Below are 21,588 nucleotides of genomic sequence, written 5' to 3'. Positions count from 1 at the left end.
TTTGCCATTTTCTTTGCAAGAATTTCACGGCAACTTTCTCATAGTGAGGCAGAGTAGCTAACTAAAGTGGAAATTAGCCTCTTGTTATGAGCTCCTTTACTTCAATGTTGCCCCCTTTTCCCCTCCTCTGACTTTGCCCTTCGTCCCTTCGTCTCTGTCTCAGATTTCCCTCACAGAAAAGTACTTCTTACTGAGACTGTGCATATCACATTTTATTCCCGATTGGAAAATTCTGCTACTCCGAAAATTCCCTGTTCAGATTTTATAAATGTGCTTCAACTGTTACTGTTTTGTCATAGTCCCAGCATGACAGTGCTCCTTCTAGCATTCAGGGAGCTTGGTTTACAACTAAGCCATTGGGGGAGTGGCATGGATTAAAGGTGGTGTTTTGGGGGGAAGCCAGAAAGAAGAATACACAGGGTGCATGCTTGTATGCAAATGTTGTATGTATGCATTCGACAAAGTAGACAGGATTTGCTCTTGGTGTTCATGTGCTAAAACTCTCTCCATTCAACCTGGCTCCAGAATGCAAATGCATCAGGCTCAAGTTCCCTTCCCGAAGATGCCTACAGCAACCATGTCCCGGGAAGATCTGACGTCACAGAAACCATCAGTGTTGCCTCTGGATCAAGTAAGGGCTGCTAAAGAGAGCAGAGTTGAAATGCAAGTCTTTCCCTTCCCACTGGTTAAAGGAGTAAAGTATTTGATGAGAGGGGATGCACTGGAGGAAGCTGGGAAATGAACTGCTGCTGTGCAGAGGAGTTGGGGATGTCTCTATGTCTTAGCCGACTGTAAAATGTAACCTAGGTGGACCGGCAGTGCTAGCTTTGAACTGGTTGCATGCAATCATGAGGTTACTCCTTTCTAAAGCTGCCAGTTAAAGTCTCCAACTCTTGTTCTTCCTCTTCCAGAGCTAGTCCGAGGAAGGAAGGACCTCACGAAGACGAAAGCCACACGTGATTTGGACAAGGGGGAGGAGGGGCAGGCCTTCCTCCCACCCTCCCCTCGCCCAAGCAGCATGTAGCTTCCTGGGTCCGTGGAACATGGTGCCGCAACGGCTTTTGTGTTGGAAACCTGGAGCGGTGCTGGGCCCCAGCCAGCCAAGCAGCTGGCTCGCCACCGCAGGGCGAGCATCACAAACTAGTGGCTTTCCATGACCGGAGACTGCGTCTCGTTCAGGGTTTGAGGGATTTTTCGGGTGGGGAGGGCGGGGGTGGGGACGGAAACTTTCATTGACTGCTAAACTCAGGTATATTTTTCAGGGTGGAAGAGGACGATGATGGAATTTTACTTGTAGTATTAATGTGTGTGTTTTGGAGCTGGATCCAGTTTACAGAATTTAACCTGTTGCCTTTTTAAATAAATCTCTGTTGTTGGTGAATGTATTGTACATAACGGGGGAGGGGGTGGGCCCAGCTTGTAGTGGGCTTAGCACTGGAGGAATCCTTAACTGTTTACAATCATATCACACTGAAATCTTTCAGGATAGGGTGAGGGTTTGGGGGGAGCGGGGAGAGGTGAGGGAACGTGTGATGGATGACTTGCTGTCCTCCTTCCTGTCTTCTGCAACCGAGACACGACCTGACAGTTGGTTGACTTAATAGCAGGAATTGCTCAGGAGCATAACGTGTCCTCCTCTTTCTCTTGTCTTCTTCCTCCTTCCCCTCTCACCCCCACCTCCACCCCTCTGGATCTAGGGCCTGAGTGCACTTCCAGCTCCTGTCATCATGGGGGAACAAGGAAACCAGGACCAGGAATTGAAACCAGGACAGGACACTCATGGCATTGTCCCTTCTGCTAGTATAATACCCTTCTCCCTGCCTTTCTCATAGGAGAAATGTATGCTCTAGAAAGCAGAAAATGACATAACTGGTCATCTTAGGCTTCTTTCATTGAAACCGGTGGAGCAGCACCTATCCAGTAGAACAAATAATGTGCAAATCTGTACTGCCCTGCTGCCTGAGGAGTGGAGACAAGCCCCCACCTTTCTTTCTCTGTCCCTTGGCTATATTCACTTCTTAGCAGCAGCGAAGCTGATGGTACCCTGTGGTTCCTGACCACTCTTGGTTGCCTGTGAAGGAACAGCATGAGGCTGCTTTGGGGGAATGGTTGGTTTACTGCAGTGTGAGCAGTTTGTTGGCTAATGGCGTTGGATTTGTGTTTGCAAGTTGCGAGTGAATCGGAAAGCACTGATTTGAAATCAAATGTAGAAGTGGCATGGCTCAGGGGGTGAGGGACGAGAGGGCTTTGTGCTCGAGTTGACTTGGTTTACCTTTGCCATCATTGATGCCGTAGTAGCAAGTCCTACAGGGCTAGTGGCAGCTTCCCTCAGAGCCTGTGAGCAGTCTGCAGGGGCTTTCCTCACCAGTTGCAGTACTGCACTGGGGAACGCCTGTGCGCCAGTGCTTTGCCAGGCACCAATGTTTAAATGTAGGTTTGACAAATGAGTTTCATATGAATCTCATTGGCAGACGTTTATTCACATCTTAAACGTAACAAGGAAATACAGCTGATTATTCTTGGGGGAGCTGGGGTAAAACAAGGTGGAGTTGCTGTGTGAGAAGATTGGGCAGCAAGATCTGCTGGGACCACAGCCGTAGTGCAAACTGCTGGTTGCCCTGGGGGACAGCAGTATGGTTAAAAGGAGGACGTGCCAATGTGTTGGACAGATTGTGCTAGCAAAAGCACAAGTGGCAGCAGACGTGAGGGCAGAGCAGCATGTCCTTTAGTCTGTGGTACCAGCTAGGGGTGGGTATTTGTCTCTGGGTTTCTGGAAAATTCTGGCTGCTTTGTCGTCTTGGATGGTGCCATCACCCATATCTTTAGCTGGATTGCACTAGCCTGTATGACTGCATCACCTTTGTCCTGATGTGTAGATATACCATGTGCTGGCGAAGCTGTTTGAGCAAATGTCAGGTAGCATCTGACTGAGCCATTACTCCTTCTGTCCTAAGCTTTTGGAAGAACAAAAAGCCTAAAAGATGAGAAAGGAAGCACTGCCACATTAGTGCCCAATTACCAATGAGTCCCACTGCTCTGTTGCTACTGTACTTTTGCCTGTGATGAGCTGTGTAGGGCCAAGGCATTTTCCAAGCCTAACAGGAGTTAAACTTCTTAATGCTATTCCCACAAACTTGTTTATAAATGCAGTTGTTCGTACCCACTGCTGCAGCTAGCCTCTGAACTATAGCTGTTGTCTGCTTAGTCCAGTGAATTGCCTGGGACAGCTGGGACCTCCACAAAGGAAGACTTCAATATAATGTCAATTACTTACAATCTCTATCTATAGATGCCATTACGTTATGAAAGGGAGATTTTTTTGTGGTGGGTTTTTTCCGTGTTTGTGTTCATCTGTCAGAGAGCAATTGTCACTAGTGGATTGGTGTAAACTGGAATAGATGATCCTGAAGGTTGTCCTTTGACTGAGAAACAGGGAATAGCTCTCCCCACCCAAGAACATTAGGCTATGGCTCATCCAAATTTGTCCCAGATCTGAGGGTCTCCTGCTGGCTTGCCAGCTGGCAGTGGGTTTCCAGAGGTGCCCCAGCTGCTCAGAAATGCAGGTCTAGATCTTCCACTGAGGAGGTACTGAAGCAGTAGTAGGTATTTATGAAAAACTGTGCAAGCATAACTGCTCTTCAAGACAATAAACCTGGGACAAATGAAAGCATGGTTGCTTCTCCTTGTAAAGCAATCTTTAGTTCATTGTAGTTATAAAAATAATTTGAAATAGCACATTTAAAAATAGAGGAACTGTAAAATGCAACTTGTAGCAAAGTAATCGAAATTCTGGAAATGTGAATGTAGATTCTGCAAATGACCCCTGCTGTACTTCAGCCTGTGTCTTCTGTATCACAGACAGTTACCTGAATATTTGAAGTGCCTTTCATTCAGCTCATTGTGAACTTTGTGGAACAGGAGGGGTTTGGAAGCTATAAAAAAAAAAACCACCAAGCTGAAACACTCTTGGCCTTCAGACGGAACTGGCACTGAAAACATGGTTCTAGTGGTCATGGTATCTGGATGAGTACCAAGCCCAGATCAAAACAGGGTTTGAATAAGAAAGGCAAGAATTGCTTGTGGTCTGCCTGGAGAGTGTAGTGGAGTGTAAGTGATAGATAGTCTGAGGATCCTATGTGGAGTGTGCAACATGAAGATATTATCCCTCACCTGACATAATGCAAATATGGGAGAAGGGTTGACTTGCAGGTTGTAGACAAAACAGAGTAGTGAAGCTGACTCCTCCTGGGAGGGTTTCTAGGTAAATGGCTTTTGATGTAGTCAGTAATTCTTATTAAAGTGACTAACAAGCTGCTGTTGTGAGGACACATGGTTTATATTAGAAAAGTACTAATATAGCATTGGAGGAACTATGGCTGGGCTACAGGGATAGGGCTATCCTGGGGACAGGGCACATGAAGATGTAGAGCTGCTTGTGGAATCTTAGCTCTGAGTTTCCAGACTTTCAAATGCTTTGTTCATAAGTGTTTGGCTGGGTTTGTTTGTTTGTTTGTTTTTTCTTTTTATGATGACATCTAGGGTTGCCCCAAAAATCAGAGCCCTATCTTGGTAGGTACAATCTGAGCAAATCACAGAAAATGGGCACCCCTCAGAGGGCATGGGGCTGGGAGTGGATTGCTGGGATGGAACACCAATGGAAATGTACAGGGAGAAGCAGAAAATGTGGATTTTATAGTTTATGGTTTCCCAACCTGTGCTGCACAGGGCTGTTTTGTAGGTGTTGTGAAAGAGACGGGTTTAAGGAGGGATTTAGAAGAGAGTAAAATGGCAGCTCTTTATGTACGGAGTGGTACTTTTTGCCATGGGTTGGCATACAGTGCAAGAGAAATGTAGCTGCATTTTAAAATATCCTGGCATTTGAGTGCTATACTTGTGTCACTATCTTAAACAATATTTTAACACAATACAGAGAAAATCTGGACTCTGCTTGGAAGCCCTCTTTCTCATCTCCCAGCGCTGTTGTAGTATAATATATTAACTGTTGGTCCTTTTGCAGCAAGCATCCTGAGCTAGTGACTTTGCAAAGTTTCCTGTAGCTATTACTTTTCCCATACAGAGAATGTGTTTTGCTATAATTATGGTTTTCTTGTTAAACGAGACTATATAATACATAGAACAAATATGATGCTGACCGTGCTTGAACATGCCAAAATTTTCCAATATTCTCAGAAGAGTTTTCTATGCTACTCTGGCTTTTTAGCCTCTTGCTCTCCCCACCACCACCTCCTTTGCAAGTGGTATGTGGTGTTCCCAAGATCCTGAGATGTTCAATTGCCATTATAAGTGCCATTGTATAAACTCCCCTTGGGATTCTGGAAGCTTTGGGCATCTTAAGTCCTACAGGCCCTGGCAATTCAACTAAGTATTTTAAGAAGGCCAGTCACTGAGGCTTCACAGTGATTTTTAGCTGTGTCCAGCAGAAGTTTGCAGTCTATAAATTCCATGGTGTGACCCACCAAACCACTCAGTAGCAATCCAAGGCACCAGCCTGCAATGAGGAGGACAAAAGAGGAAAGTAAATTTGAAGCTTCAAGGCCCAACTGGTTTGATTTGTGACTTTAAAGTACATGGAGACACTTTTCTTGGAAGAGCTTCCGATTCTTTCTTGTCTGCCAAATGCCTTTCCCATGCAGACTTTCCGAAACAAATCTCCTGTGTATATTTTTGTAAGTGTGGTTTCTCAGGGTCTTGGAGAGCTATCAGCTTCTTGATGTCTTATCTGAACGCTACTCACAGAGGCTGTCTTTCATTCTGCTGACTGAGGCAGTTCTCCTGCAGCTTCTCACCCCAACACTTCTCCATTTAAAAAGAAAGTATAATTAGAAAACAACCTTCTTTTTTCCCCTCTACTGATCTCTGTCAGTCTTCTGTGCTTCTCTGTGTTGCTTTGCTCTTGATGGCTTTGTTCTGCTTTCCTTTTCCAAGGAGGCGGTGCATTGCCAGGTGCATTGTGGAGTTTTGGAGAAGGTGTCGAAGCAAGTGATGGAGAAGCACCATCCCGAGGGGTGGCTTGGAGAAGACAAACAGGAGAACTGGTGATGGTGTGGTTGCCCCTGGTTCCCCTCGCTGCAGACCAACCATGCAACTGGGTCTGTGCTTAACCAGAACTACCCCTTAAGAAGTTTTTACTGTGGTGCATTGGTGTTAGAGGAGTTTGCTCTTGCAGAATTCCTGTTTTGCTTTTAGTTCGGCAGTGGTGGTTGAAGAGCAGGTGTGTGTGCTGTAACATTTCTGTAAGGCTGAGATTGAGATAGCAGGCTGTGAAAGTAGCATTGCAGCTGCAGGCCATGTGACAAGCTTTAAGAGTGTGTGCTTATTGTAACTGAGAAAGCATCTCAAACGTTGACCTTCCAGCCTTTCCCCATCTGTACCTGTTTAACATACAGATGGGGATAAAGCACATTTGGGCTTGGCAGGACCCCTGCCGCCCATGCGGAAGGAAAACGCTTTTAACCAGCACATAATGAACTATGCGCTTTGGTTTTCACTCTCTGCTGCCCACCTCCCTCTCTGAAAAAGAACTGGGGGGGGACCCATTTCCAGCTGTCTCCAAATAGGAGCTCCTGGGATGACAAGCGCGAGGCTCAGTCCACCCGTAGGCAAGGAAATTCAGGACAGGGTTGTATGTATTTGAAACTAGATAGTAACATCCAAGTGTACCTTCAAAGTGCAGGTGTAGCAAGCTGTGCAGTGCCATTCCCTTTTTGATTACTCTCCTGCCTCGGCTCACATGCATTATTTGAGAGACTATGGAGCATTCTGTAGTTTTAACACTGCTGGCCTTGCACTGACTGAGGGGGGTGGGGGTGGTCCTTAATCCGCAGCAGTGGCCTAGATTTCTTTTGGCAAAGATTTTCTTCTTTTTGAAATGTGGATGTCAAAGTGGACAGTACATCCAGGAGAGAGCAAGAGCTACATCCACCAGTGGAAGAGGGGACAAAGGATTAATTAGGGCTGAGGATTAATTGGGATTTTCACCAACTCTAGCAAGTCCCTCTGTCCTTTGCCCCTTTTGTTTGGAAACACATGGCTTACTAGCAGAAGGGCAGGAAGTGGAATATCTTCTAAATAAAAGTGGAACTGACTCTGTGTGGGCAAAATTCCCTTGTTATGGACAAAGTTAGACCAGATGGCCATCAGGGATTCCTTTGGCCTTCAAATCAGTAAGAGGCAAACAGATACATAGTGCACTGAAAAACCGTTGAGTACGTCAGAGGAGTGATCTCCCTTTCTGAAGCCAGCCAGGCAGCTGCAGGAGCTCGGGCCTCAATTTTTAGTCTGGAAAGTCCTCTGATCCCCTTTTGTGTCATGCACCAACACTTCCCCTCTCCTTGCTTCCTAGCTTTCAAGTTTCTTTCCCTCTGCTCACTTTGCTGCAGTCTGTTGCTGTCAAGTGCAGAGATGAAAGCTCACTGCCCACGCGAGTAGAAAGACAGAAGGTTGAACTTGCCAGCTGTCTCCTCTGCACATGCATATATAAAGCAGGTGGGGAATACACATTTACTGTCCTCATGAAATTAAGGTGTCCTCAGTGGCTCACTGGTGTTCTCCCATATGCCCCCAGGGTTTGCCACCCTGGCACAGAGTTGTCTGTCCCTCTGCCAGCACAAGGATTTGCTCCTGGCCCCTGTGCAGGGTTCCCGCTCATGATCCTGGCGTGCCTACCTCCAAGGGAGCTTAGGTTTAAAATATATACTATGTACAACCATGAAAACTGTTGCCTCTCTTGCTTGATAGATCAATGAACACTGCTGCCTGATTTTTTCTGAGCAATAATAATGTGCAGCAGTGCAACTTTGACCTTCCCATATTGTTTCAAGGAACGGATGGCTATGAAACACTGGGGGGTTTCACAGTTTGAGTGGGAAGCAAGGTGCTTTCTGTGGCCCTGCATTTTATCTATGTCACATTCCTGCTTTCCCAGTGACTGTTGGATTGACTGTTGGATTGGTAGCTGAGAGCGAGCTGGTTGCTTCCTCTGCTTGGGAAGGTAGAAGGGGAAGGGAGCAAGCTGGTAAAGTTGAGCCTTGTCCACAAAGCAGAGCACATGGAAGAGGGGTGCCTGTTGTTGCCGCGGAGTGAGGGGTGGGTAGACCACCGATTCAATGCCTCTGGGGGAGGAAAGCGACCCGCTGCTGCTTCACCTGGCATTTATGGGGGAGGTAGCAGGAGAGCCTATGTCACTATGTCCATTTTTCTGAAGTTGGGTGATGTTGGGGTTTTTTTTGTATTATTGTAAGTTTGTAAAGAATGTAATCTGTCTGTTGGGGGCACAAGGAGAAAACGGGGGCCTTTCGTTGGGTGAGGCTGTTCTTATGTTGCTGTGTTTTTTGTTGTTGGGTGGGGAAGGAGTTTAGGGGCCATGGGGGCAAAAGCCTGGCCCCTGCCAACTGGTTGCAACTGTCCCAGGGCAACGGGAGGGTGAGCTGATGCTGTGGCAGAGACCTCCCACACCAAGCTGTGAAAAGAACCCCTGCCTGCATCCTTCGGTGGGGGAATCTGACCTGCATGGGGCTCGGGACTGGGGTGTCTTGCTGGGTGGTAGGACCTAACGCTCTAGGGCTGGTCCTGCTCGTCTTCGTCGCGGTTAGAAACTGAGCTGGTCAACTGCCCGTGCTGTTTAGGAAAGGTTGGATTTGCTAGCCCGAATTTCTCAGTGGAAGGAGTTCATGCTGGAGTGGCTCACCCCAGTGCTCCTCTCCGCAGTGGGGGCTCAGGTGCTGCACCTCTCCGTCGCCTGGTGCCCAGGAGCCCCCCCCCGGCTCTCACCCCCACCTCCCTTCCTGTCCCATAGAGCACAGTGTCAGGGATCCTCTTCTCTCTCCTGCTGCTGCAAAGTTGTGTGAACTTTCCTGGTCAATACTGGAAAGGGGAATGCTATTTATTTTTATATTGTGTATATTTTGTCTTGGTCTGCTGATTACCTTTGTTCCCCAAGAGCGACAGTTACCTCAATAGTTAGTTTAATACTGTGTGTTGGGTAATTTTTTTAAAGAACTTTTTTAAAAGCTTGATCCTTGGAGGTCTGTAGATTTTATTTCCATATGAATTGGTTATTTTGTATAAAGTACGTTCTTAAAATAGCAATCACCCATGCTGTATGTGTGTTTTCTTGTCTCCTGGATGGTCTCCCTCTTCCTTTGTAAGGGGGGAGCGGATGGGGGTGGGAGGGGAACACAGAGGGCTTGTTTCAGAGGGACAAAGCCCTGGACTGCAGACACAGTTGTACCACCTGAAAGCCATTTACAAGAGAACACCTGGAAAGCTAATTGGGATTGTTTCCCCTTCTGAAACACAGCTGTCTGCCTACAAACAACCCAGTTGTGGAAATGAGATGGTGTCACTTCTTTTCCCCAAAGTCCCCTGCAGGGCTGTGGGTTCTCCTGCAGCCCAAGTGTGCTGGAAAGCCTGCCTTCATCCCCAAAACACCATGCAGTCTTGGTCACAGGTAGTCTGTTCCCCCCACTCACCCAAAACCTCTCTTTGCTTTAAAAAGGGTGACCGCCCTTTAGTAAAGCCTACGGAGTGATGCTGCTACGAAGGAGGAACCGATGTAGTCTGCATGGTTCCCCTTTGCGCTGCTTTAATGCTAAGCAGCATAGGGTATGACAGTCCTCAGGGGCTGTTAGAGGGAAGCCTTTAGAGCTTATGTGCAGTGGTCCAAACCCACATCGGGCCCAAAACAGCACTTGCCATTTGCTGTTTATTAAATCTCCCCTGTGCGATCAGGCAGTGGTTTCAGCCCTCCCAGCAGAGCGGTGTTGAAAGACTTTCTCCTGAGGGTTTCAGCATCAGAACCAGGAACTGGCCATACCTCTTCATGCGGGAAGGCACCTGCTCTGTGTGCTTTGGGGCAGCTTGCACTTGGCCCATGCTCAGCTGGTCCCCTGCTCAACTTTGCTGATTCAGCAGCTTTTCATCAGGACGAAATCAAGGCGATTTTAAGGAAAAGTTGGTGCCAGCAAAAGGGGGCACGGGGAATGAGCGGTAGAAGGCCAGGGGCACCGAGGCTCCCAGGTGCATGCTGCATGCCCCTTCCCTTTCCTCCCCGGCTCTAGCTGGTAAAAGCTCCCTCTGCCTCCTCCAGGGCTGGTGACATGCTCTTGCTCACATCTCCTCCTGCCAAAACAGCTTCACAGCGTAGCCTGCTTACACCATGGGCTCCACCTGCCTCTCCTGCGGGAGCCTCGCTGGGGCTGCTCCCGAGCCCAGCACACTCGCCTGGCTCTCGGCACCGAAGCTGCCTCTGCAAAAAGGTGCTCACAAAACTTTTGTCTGTGACACAGGACCCCACACTTGCCAGCCAAACCGGGGCCTCATCCTGTCCTCATAGCTCTTCTTTCTCTCTGTGCGCAAGGACGGGCAAATGAGCCCCAGTGAATGAATTGTTCAAGAGCTGACTAAATCCCCAGTGCATCACCACTCCTGGGGCCGTTCAGGGACTCGCTGTACCCTCCCTCCATGGCTTGGTCTGAGACTGACTTATCCCGCCACATACCTGCATATTTTATGCTCAAAGAAGCCCACAGGAGCACATGTTGGCACCTGGGAGTTTGGAGGAGCCCGAGATGGAACCTGCTGCACCCTGACATCTCAAGCACCCCAAAACCGCCAGCCGAGTGAGGGATCTGCCCCTTCTGCCTGGGCCAGACCGGTGAAGCCAAGCATCCCAGTGGGCACTTCCCGACACGGCTGCAGCTCCGGGCCCTGCAAAGGCTGCTTGAGGACGTTGGCCCCTCCGAGCTGGGGCAAGGTGAGTTGTTCCTGGGGGCGGGCAAAGGGCTGCTCTCTGTCACATATCCCCCTTCCCCCTCTCCCCCCCTGCAGGGGCCAGAGTTCGGGGTGACGAGAGCAAGCTGTCCAATTTAGGAAGGGGAGGAATTCGGTCGCCCCATCAGTCCCAGGAAGCGTTTGGGTCAGAGGGGATTGGCAGGGGGAGATTTCTAATCCTGGGGCTAAGCCAGCGCTGAGCGGAGCCGGCGTTAATTGGAACCAGTCCCAGGGAAGGGGTGGAAAGTCACTGCTTTTAGAGCTGCCTTGCAGCCCAGGCAAAGACAAAGCTTATCTGTGCTATAGGAAATGCCACATCCTAACCTTGACAAGATGCTATCGTGAGGGTAACAGGCAGTATCAAGCTAGGCCATGTGTCCCCCTAATTCTTCACCTTTCTTCCTTCTTTCTGCTGTCCACAACTTTTGTTTCTTCTTCTCCTTCCTTCCCCCCCATGGGTTGGCAAATCTAACCCCTTGTACTAAAAAAAAGCTTTCCTGAGCTCTTGGGCTGAGGCTTTAAACTCGACTTACTCTCTAGCCTCCTCCCTGAGAACTGGGATGCTTCTCACCACCAGCTTTTTGTCCAGCCATCTCAAAGCAGCTCACTAATTCATGTAGGCTTGAACTGGGGATGGGTGGATGAATCAGTTTCAGTAGGGACCAGTTTAGTGCCCAGTTTGGGTACAGAAATAAATGGCAGCCCCTCACCTCCATCATGGGGCAGCCAACTCCATGAGGGTTTTGCTAGAGCTGATGGATGGTGCATCTTTGAGGGGTGCCTAAAGGTGAGGGAAGAACCGGAGTGTCATTGGCACCCATCAGTGGTTTGGGGGAAGTGTATATTTCCCTAAAAATAAAGAACCTTGCAGGTAAAGTTCCCATCTTGAATTTTCCGATTAGTCACCACACTTGAGCATGGGACACACCACCTCACACAGAAAGGCAGGACTAAGGCAGGCATTTGGGATAGCTCAGAAGGACTCAGATTTAGGCTAAAATGAATGGTTTCTATTTGCAGAAATGTTTAGTTATAGGTATTAGGAAAAATATATACACTCACAAAGTCAAGATTTTCATTTTTGTCCCATGTTGAGATGTAAAATGCAACTTCTCCAAGCAGCTGACGATCTCTTGAGGGGTGGGACACCCCCATAGCTCCTGCAGCCCTCAAAGCTGCAATTTTTGTTTGGTGGAGAAGGCACAGGCACAGAAAGGCAAAGCCAAGCCGCTTGCACACTGGGGCAGGCCTTGTCCCTGGCAGGTGGGAACAGGCCCTAAAGGCTGGCCCCCAAAAGGATTGTCCCAAGGGTTCTGTGCTTGCCCAGCAGAGAGGAGACAGAGCATCTTTGCCAGAGGAAGAAGAGAAGGTGGGAAGGGGCAGGGGCTCACCATGGGCCGGCACAGCATCTCAGGGCTGCCCCCTCCTCTGCCGGTACTGGGAGGCCACATGTTCCCTGCCCGCTTTTTTTTAAAATTCCTTTCCCAAAGAGGCTGCCAGGGCAGAGGGATCGTAAAAAGTTCACCCCCTTGTCACGAATGCGCCCGTTCTTCCGGGGCCGGTGGGCAAAAGTTGTTAGCAATTTCCTCGGGCCGTGACCTTTGTTTTGACCATGGCAGAGGAGGATTGCAATCCATCAAACCCTCGCCTGGCCTGCGCCGGGGGCGGGGGAAAGGGCTGCCTTCGGCCAGCGGAGAGGGATGCCTGTCCAAGGGGCACAAGGACACCCATTTGCCCCTCGGGTTTGGTCGAGAGGCAGCTGAACTCGCTCAGCTGGCGGTTCAAGCTTCCCGATGGGGTAATTCAGCGAGGGAAACCACTGTGTGTGCCACACAATATGCTTCCGCCAGAGAGATTTGAGAGAGTTTGCTTTAATTTTCTTTCGTGAGAGGGATGCCTGATCGCGATTTACTACACCAGCAGAGTGGGGAAAGATGTCTTGCAGGGCTTGTGCCTAGAGCCAGCCCCGGAGAGCAGCCGGCTGCATCAGGACTGTACTTTCAGCAGGAGCTTGGGCAAAATGGGAGATGCCAGCAGATTTAGCACCTCCAAAGCCCCAGCCACTAATGGTCCCTGACATTTCTAGGCTGCACAGCTTTTTGAAAATCCCACACCACTACGTTTTGTTAGGAAAATCAGCAGCAAACTAGAACCATCCCCTGGGAAATGGCTCCCATAGGCGTCTGCCTCTCCACTCAAGTTCCCAGGGTGGCAATTCATTCCAGGAGCACATCTTCCCCTGCACCCGGGTGTCCCCTTTGAAGACATACCTGCATATGAAACAAATCTCCCCCGAGGAAATGCAGCCTGCGCATACCAGTCTACCCCCGCTTCCCTTGGCTGCCTGCCCCCCCCTCCCCTCCCTCTGATCTCTGCTTCCCTAGGGAAACACGTCCTACCATACTTCCCTGCTGCTACAGACAGATTCCCTTGGGAAGTTACTCTGTCACAAATCCCCCTTGGTCAAGCCCTTGGAGAGCGCCTAGGTTTTGGGGTCAGAAGGGAGGGTTGCAATATTTCATCTGGCCCCTTGTGTAACACCACGCATGGCCTTGCAACACCCAGACCATCCTTTCCAGCCTGACCACTTGCATGGGAACCAGAACCAGGGTACTTTTTTTCCTAGGAAGGAGGATTCTGTGTGCTGATTTCCAGGCACAGCAGACCATGATGTGGAGAAATGTGCTGCTCGGTTCCTTGTTTGATGGGCATCTGTTGAGCTCAGGGAGGAGGGAAGGGAAAGACCTTTTACACCTCAGACTGAAAACATTATGCTGGGGGAGGTAGCTCCTTGGGCTAGGAGGAGGAAGAGGGAGACATGCATGAGTACCCCAGAAAGTCTGTAGAAGACAAACCAGACCTCATTCTAGGCATCACCCTCCTCTCCTATGTCAATCACTGTCACACTATGGATGCTGATGCCATTCCTCCTCTGCAGCGCTCTCCTTCCCTGCTGATTTTCCCCTCCACACCTGTGTGCCCGCTGCCTGACTCACGCCAAACTCAAACCTCTTGTCTGCCCTTGTCTGCATGCACGTCCCCAACAGCTGGCTCGGCACCCAGCTCCCTGAGAGCCACCCCCCCCACACCAAACCCCACATCCCCTCCCCGGCTGACCTGCCTCACACCCTTTGCCCCGTGGGTCCTGGTGGTTCCTGGTGGTGAGAGCCCCAGGTGTGAGCGAGCTTCAAGAGCATCCCTCATCTCACTGCTTTCCTCCAGCTGCCAGGAGGCTGTTGTGGACCAAGTACAGCAGCAGCACCCCCTGAGAGAGCTAAGCCCCCTGTCACCAGTCTGTTCCCTCAAGAGGATGCCCTGAGCAGGGCCAGGGGCAGCTTCTTCTCCGGGTAGAGGAGAACAAAACCTACCACTGAAACAGCCTTTTTGCGGGGGTCACACCAGGGTTTGCTTTGCTTTGCAACCCACTATGAGCCAGATGTCCGGTGTGGAGAAGGAAAAGGCGGTGACCATTGCACAGGCACACGTGCTAGCTGCCGTCCCAAGTGTGCGACTGACGGGCACGTCTGTGGGCATCGTGCAATGAGGATGCCTCTGATTTGGTGGTGTGATGGGGGGGGGGGGGGGGGGGGTGGGTCACAGTGGGGCACGCTTTGCTGCAGCAGTTCAGGGAAAGCTGCCCTGGTCTGGGGCCCTTGCAGGGACAGGATGGCTCCTCTCAGCAGGGACAAAAGTACCCCAATTCAGCCCCTTGAAAAGCCAGAAACCTGCCAGCAGTGATTATTGCCAAAGCTTGTGATTCTGGCACGACTCTGGGTAGGGCTGGTTTCTCTGTTTGCCAAGCTGCAGGTGATGTTACTTGACAGTCGTCTTTCATTTCAAAATATTGCCTGTAAAGAAAAGCTCAAATGCCCTCCCTGCTCACACGGCAAGAGGAAACAAACCCTTTTCCCTTGTAAGCATATCTCTCGGGGCTTTTTTTTAAAATGCTTGAGTCAGCAGCACTGGGGCTCAATGTCTTTGATGTCCCACCACACGGTGACCACCACTGCAGCTGAACAGGGCCAGCAGCTGCAGGCTCAGGCTGTTGTGCAAGGGATTTTGTACCCTGGGTGCTGGCTCTGGGCCTGCTCCCGCTTAGGGTCCACCGCCGCCAAAACACCAAACGCGGCCCCTCCTCACCACCCTTCCCAGTGCCCCGTGCCCGTCCCGGGGGACACGTTGTGCCATCTGGGCTCAGAGCGCCCATTTTCAGGTCTCACTGAAATTAAACCCAGGGCACGCGCCCCAAAGGTCGGTCTCCTTTCCCCAGGCCCTGCTTTAGCTGTTCTCCCTCCAGCCCAGGAGCCCCTCCATGCTGCGGCCGCAGCTCCCATGTTGTTCAGAGCAGTTTGGGGGGCCGCAGCGGGGCACGGCAGCGCTCGCCCCGGGGCATCGGAGGGTGTGGGAAGAGCGGGGAGCCAGGGCTGGACGCTGCTTGGCTCCACCAGCGCCTGCCTTTTCTCCAGGGCTGATGCCGCCTGCCTGATCTGAAGGAGAGGGTGCACAGAGCATGGGAAACAGCGAGCATCTTGCTTTGGGTTTTCATCCCCCCCTCTCCCAGTCACGCATGTCTCTGGGCCTGCCCTATAGGCAGATGTATGGCGGATGCCCATATGCCAGATGTCCTGGGAGATCAAAGTTGCTGCTCACTGCATCCTCCGTTCACGCGTGCGCACACCCCCCCACCCTGCGCCTCCCAAAAGACTTATAACTTATGCTCTCTATCTTCTGTCCAAGATATTTTCCTTCCCTTCCTTTGTTTGCTTTCCAAACCCCCTTTCGTCTTTGGCACTCCCTGCAGCCTGGGCCGCGCCAGCGGGGAAAGGCACCCTTTGCTCCCACCAACAGCATCTGGCAGCGGGGGGTGAGCGTGGGTTGCCTCGTGGGTTTTCTATCCCACTTCCCTGCCTCCAGGATTTGCTCCTTCTTGGAGTGGGATGTGAAGGGATCTGTCACCCTGGGGGGGCTCTGCAGTACCCCTGCACCTCGCACCCCACCTCGCGCAACTGAGAGGAGCTGAGGGGTGTTACAGATTCACATTGTGACCAGGAAAGCCCCCTCAGACATCCGCCTTTGTCCCCTGCAAATTTCTGCAGCCTGCTTAGCCCCTCATAGTCCTGTAGGGTTTTCCCAGCCTCAGCCTCTGGGGAAGCCCTGAGACCCTCAGAGATGCACCAGGGACCGAGAGCAATGCAATGCCTCTAGCACATGGGCTGCTACACCCTCTGGCATGGAAAGCCTTTTTGATACTTCAGAGGTCTCCAAAGTGGGGTGCATGCAGGAGAAAACACCATTGGGGTGCAGGAAGAAAACACTGTTTGTACTATTAATAAATAAAATAATATTCATTTCCTCTTTATCTCATCCTTTTTTAATTTCTAGTTTTGATATGTTTTATAATGTACATAATGTTAGTACAGTAGCACATGCATATAATTTATAAGTAAACATATATATTGAGGTTGTATGCCCCCCAATATATGTATTTACTTTTACCAATAGGGGTGCACAATCAAAAACGTTTGGAGCCTGCTGGCCAAAATCACCAAGCAAAAGGTTAAAATCAAGGCAAAGGGGATGCCCGAATGCCAGCAAGTCACTCAGCAGTGTAGAGACCACTTTACATAAATAAAGCAGCCAAGCTTTGGTCAGCTCCATGGGTTTGCCTCTCTCTTATTTCCCCCACCGTTACCTAATGAGGGGTCAGGAGGCTTACAGGGACCTCAGGCACAGAGCCAAAGTGAGCGCAAACCTCCCCGATGGGCGCTGCAGATAGGGGATTCTTATTTGGGACTGCATGGAGGGGGGGAAACATGCACTTTCCCCATCTTCCCACTGTGTCAGGTCTCCCCTCTACCTGAGCCAGTGGGTAATTCATAAGTTAAGCAGGCTCTTGCCCAGCTCTTCTTGCAGAAAGGTCATGGACTTTATTTTTTCCATCCGTATTTCAGAGAAATGCTGCGTCCCCAGCACATGGTGCAGCACAGCCACCTCCTGCCTGGAGGGCGGACCCGCTCCTGCCAGCCATCAGGTTGGAAAAGCACGTGCTGGTTAGCTATGGCTAACCTGTGGTTATAGCTGCCGGCGCAGGGACACAGAGGGGTCAGTGCCCTCACATGCGTCTCCAGCCTGCTTTAGATGAAAGCAAAGCAGTAGCGGGTACGGCAGAGCTGTGGCTGCCACCAGGCACAACCGTACCCCTCCTGCCTCCCTGATGGCTCGGGGCGATGGCGGTGCCCGGGGTGTCGCGGTGGGTGGCCGGCCTGTCTCTGCCGGGAGCATGAGGGACTCCGGCCTGATGCTCTGGCCCAGGGGATGGACACCAGCCGGCTACAGGCCCACCATGGCAGCAATGCGAGAGCCATCTCCAGCCCGGATACCCCGCCAGGGCACGCAGCCGTCGATTCCAGTCGTTGTGTGTAGCTGGTGCCTAATGAAAAAGGGAAACGCGAGATGAGAAAGGAATGATTAGTACAGAGCAATAAAACCGGTCAGATGCAGGGAGATATGGTAGCAATATATTAAATAAGGAACAGAAAAAAAAGCCAGATGGTTGCTCCAATTTACTTTACAACTCCAGATGACTTCACAAGAGGTCACTTCGTGGAACTGAAAGGCAAATGCTTCAGGTTGGATGAAAGCAAACACTTTGTGCCTGCTGACATAATGCATATGACGCTGAGGAATGTCCTGCTTCAGAATGGCATCGACATAGCTGGAGTAATAATATTTTTAACTGTTTTTAATAGGTTAGCACCTTTAATCTGCATTGAAGCAGCAGTTGCTATTACACTGGAATGAAAATTCCAAAATGCAAAGATTTTAGAGCATGAGTGATGAAGTGCTCATGCTCTCGGTCAAGAACGGTTCCCCTGGACACAGCACAGCAGACCTTCCTCTGTGTGGTTTATTGCCCCAGGCAGGATGTGGATATCCTCAGTGTTAACAATTCTTGCGTGCCTGTTCCTAAAGTCCAGTGATGCTGTGGGCTCCAGACACTTTGTTGCTCCACCGGCATTTCTTCTAGGGACCATTTCTGTGCAGGGACTTCTCCCACTCCAACCAGCATTTGCAGGGTAGCCAAGAGGCCTATCATGGTTTAGCCCCAGCCAGCAACTAAGCACCACGCAGCTGCTCTATCGTTGCCCCTCCTCAACTGAAGAAGGGAGAGAAAATGTAACAAAAGGCTTGTGGGTCAAGATAAGGACAGGGAGAGATCACTCAACCAATTGCAGTCATGGGCAAAACAGACTCAACTTGGGGAAAATTAACGTAATTTGTTGCCAATCAAACAAGAGTACAATAATGAGAAATAAAACCAAATCTTAAAACACCTTCCCCCCACCCCTCCCTTCTTCCTGGGCACAGCTTCACTCCGATTTGCCACCTAGCCTCCCAGTGGCGCAGAGGGACGGGGAATGATGTTTACAGTCAGTTCATCACACATTGTCTCTGCCGCTTCATCCTCCTCAGGGGCAGGACTCCTCACACTCTTCCCCTGCTCCAGCGTGGGGTCCCTCCCACAGGAGACAGTCCTCCACAAACTTCTCCAACATGGGTCCCTCCCACAGGCTGCAGTTCTTCAAGAACTGCTCCAGCGTGGGTCCTTTCCACAGGGAGCAGTCCTTCGGGAGCGCACTGCTCCGGCGTGGGTCCCCCACGGGGTCACAAGTCCTGCCAGAAAACCTGCTCCAGCGCGGGCTTCCCACAGGGTCACAGCCTCCTTCGGACACCCACCTGCTCCAGCGTGGGGTCCTCCATGGGACAAATATGCAGGGAGTGTGTGGGGCTGCTGGCTATACATACAAGGCTGCCTGTCTGGGCAGCATTTCGACCTAAGTAAAGAGCATAACTATCAGAGAGTAAATGATTAAATAGTTGCTTTAGTCACCCAAGTTTAGCCTAGCATAAAAAAAATTATATAAGCCCAATAGGCACATCTAGTATGAAACTTTTTTAACCAGTATGTAAGTAACCTGTGGAGCTCATTGCAGGATATCTGAGAAGCCACCTGATTTCTTTATTTGAACAAGGAAATACCTCTATGTTTAAGAGCAGCATAAAACAGTATGCCAGTTCTAAGTAAGTGCTAAACTTCCCAGAGGTATCTTGAGCATCATTACTCTAAGCCAATCACCAGCTGAAGTCAGGAGGGAATTTCTTTTTGTCATACAGAGTATCATCAAGACCATTTTAGATTCTTGTGCCTTGAGACCAGAAACACTGCTGCTGGGCAGCCTTTGGATGGTGCATGCAACTGAGTGTATTTTGGGAGCAGGGAAGCAGGGAGGAGACCTGTGAGTGCAGGGGTGGGTGCTACCAGCATGGCCAGGAAAGCAGTGTCTTTGAAGTCAGTGTGAGAATGTGTGCATGCATGGGTCCCCGTGGGGCAGTCGTGCCTAGATTGTCCTCTGCAGAAAGTTGAAATGGTGTTGATTAGACGAGGAGCTGGGACTCACTGCCTGGGGTTTGTTTGTCCCCTGAAGATGCTGTAAATTCAGCTTCAGGATCCTGGAGGGTGGGGTGATACCTGCTTTGGACTGGGGAGGCACAAAGAGAAGAGACATCCAGGCTGTCGCTTGGTGCTGTGTCATGGATCCCTCTGGTGTGGGGAAGCACAGTCCTCAATAAGCCCTTTGTATCTCAGTGAGGCTCTGCAGGCCTACCCCACAGAGCCCACGGGTGGTGGCAGGGATGCCTGGGAAGTCACCCAGGCAGCAGGTGAAAGAAGCCTTCCAATTCCTGCTGTCCGAGCTCTGGTTAGTGATGCTATCATCTTCCTCTGAAGTGTTTGGAGCTGAGAGCAGAAGGGTGGCACAAGCAGCTTCACTTAAACTGTTTGACATCGTGTGTGTGGGAAGAATACTCATAATTTCATTTTTAGACAGATTAATAATTTTCTTGTGCTCCCACTCAAGAGTTGCTTTGGGACTAACTTCTAGCATTTTGCTCCTGGTGGTGAGGACCCCCCTCTTTCTGGAGCCCTCTGAGGGGAAAGCACCTGCCTTTCTCCAGAATTTGTTCCAAGAAGGTTTTGTCTGTGGTGGGTCCCCACTACAGGGTTGCTGTGACCATCTGGGTAAAAGTGACCTTTGCTGGAAGAAAGGTGTTACAATTGCAGGCAATGGTCCCAATGAAGCCAGGTAGAGGCTGTGCATGTGTGGATAAAAGAAGAGTTCTGCAAAAGATAACTCCCCCTCCAAATACCAGGAATACTTTGATGTGTCCCTCTCTCCCTTATATGTGTTTAGTCCAGCAGCCAGGGCAAGCTAAGACAGTTGATCCCTCCTCCTCCTCCTGTCCATTTCCAGCTAGACATCAAGATGCTGCCTCCATATTTGATACCCTGCAGCCATGGAGAGCATTGTGAAGCTGTAGATACTCAGGGGTGGCACCTTTATACCAGCAGCTACCTGCTAAGGGGAGGAGGCCAGCAGGTGGGGAGAGAAAAGGCCCTGCTAATACAGAGGGCTGAAGAACCCATACAGGCAGCCAGCATCCAGGAGAAAGGAAGGAGGAGAAAGCGTGAACTTCCTGAATGCCCTGCCACTGGTTTGAGAGGCAACAAGTCTTTTAGATCTTAGGGGTTCATGCTGTAAAATCAAAGCTGCTCAGAAACCAATGATTGCTGTTAAAAGATGTCTAATGAAGAGCTTCGTGTGAAAAATAAGGATGTTTCTGCTGCTGGCAGATGGTAGGATGAAATCCAGGATCCTGAACAGCTCCAGGGTTTGCAGTTGGTACTATGCTGGGGATGTGCAGTCACTTGGTGTTTAGGTAGGGGATGTGTGGGCCACAGACTGTCTGGAAAAAGTTGCTGACCTCATGCAAACACTCTTGGACACAGGATGGGAAAGGGCCTTCAGAAATGCTGGGAGGGACCACCCTCAATAGTTTCACTATGCAGTCTCTCACAACACATCAGCCTTGAACTACCTAAAGTAATGTGGTAGCCTTGATTTCCACAGCTTTTGATTTCCATCATGTAACATGGGCTGGAAAATGACATTCTTTGGCACATTGTCAGTATGATTCTTAACCTGAGAATGCTCTCGTACAGATGTTTTTCTTGCTTTGTCTAAAGTAAAGCCAAAGAAGTGGTATGGGATGCTCTGAAAGAGATGCCTAGGAAGACAGATTTGGGGTTTCCCAGCCAGCTCTACTTTGGCTGAGAGCAGCAGGAACTTCCCAGCCCTGGAAGGGCATTCTTGTCAGGGCCTGTTCCCTGCAAACATGTTTGAGAATGGGGATGGGGGCCCCCACCTGCCTCTCTGAGCTGCCTGTATCAAACAGCAAACATAGCCAAACTGTGCTGCAGTCTGTCTGGGCTCTCGCTCAGGGCTAAACACCTTTTGCCAAGTTGCTTTACTGCAGTCTCAAATCTTTCCTCCCCAGAATAGCAGCTCAGAATTCACTCAACCAAGGAAAATTTTTTGCTTTGAATGTTCCTCTGGGGTAGTTTGCTTTTATTTCCAAGTTTTTCTGTTCTTCATTTACTGCAATTTCTTTGGAATTAAATAGATGGGTAATTTTCTCTTAATCTCCCAGACTATTTTAGGCATAGGCTGTGGGTCTATGGAGATGGCTCCAGTCTCATTGTACTGCATACGCTGTTGGTCTGTATAGGGTATTACCTAACACTCTTCTATTTTCCAACAGGGATGCATATTCTTCTGTTACTTATTTCCCAGCACTTGCTAACATCAGCAGGTCAGGACAGGGGCATTCAACAGGCAAGGTAATCTCTTTCTGCCAGCTGGCTTCTGGCTGCATGCTGTGATCTGTGACCTCTCTGGA

General features: G+C 50.1%; 1 protein-coding gene across 3 annotated transcripts in view; it reads left to right on the top strand.

Moving 5' to 3' along the window:
- The window catches only part of LOC126047774 (cat eye syndrome critical region protein 2), a 97,443-nt gene extending 96,261 nt beyond the window's left edge, over positions 1-1,182 (top strand). For all 3 annotated transcript variants that reach the window (XM_049821863.1, XM_049821862.1, XM_049821864.1), the window contains 2 exons: positions 526-631; positions 912-1,182. In XM_049821863.1, coding sequence (XP_049677820.1) covers positions 526-631; positions 912-917 — 112 coding nt within the window. In that variant the 3' untranslated portion in view covers positions 918-1,182. The remainder of the gene's footprint in view (positions 1-525; positions 632-911) is intronic.
- The last annotated feature ends 20,406 nt before the right edge of the window (positions 1,183-21,588 follow it).

The sequence above is a fragment of the Accipiter gentilis genome, chromosome 18 (genome assembly GCF_929443795.1).
Source record: "Accipiter gentilis chromosome 18, bAccGen1.1, whole genome shotgun sequence".
In the NCBI taxonomy this organism is placed as follows: Eukaryota; Metazoa; Chordata; class Aves; order Accipitriformes; family Accipitridae; genus Astur; species Astur gentilis.
The sequence above is the reverse complement of the archived record's forward strand: the minus strand, read 5'-3'. Positions and strand labels throughout refer to the sequence as shown.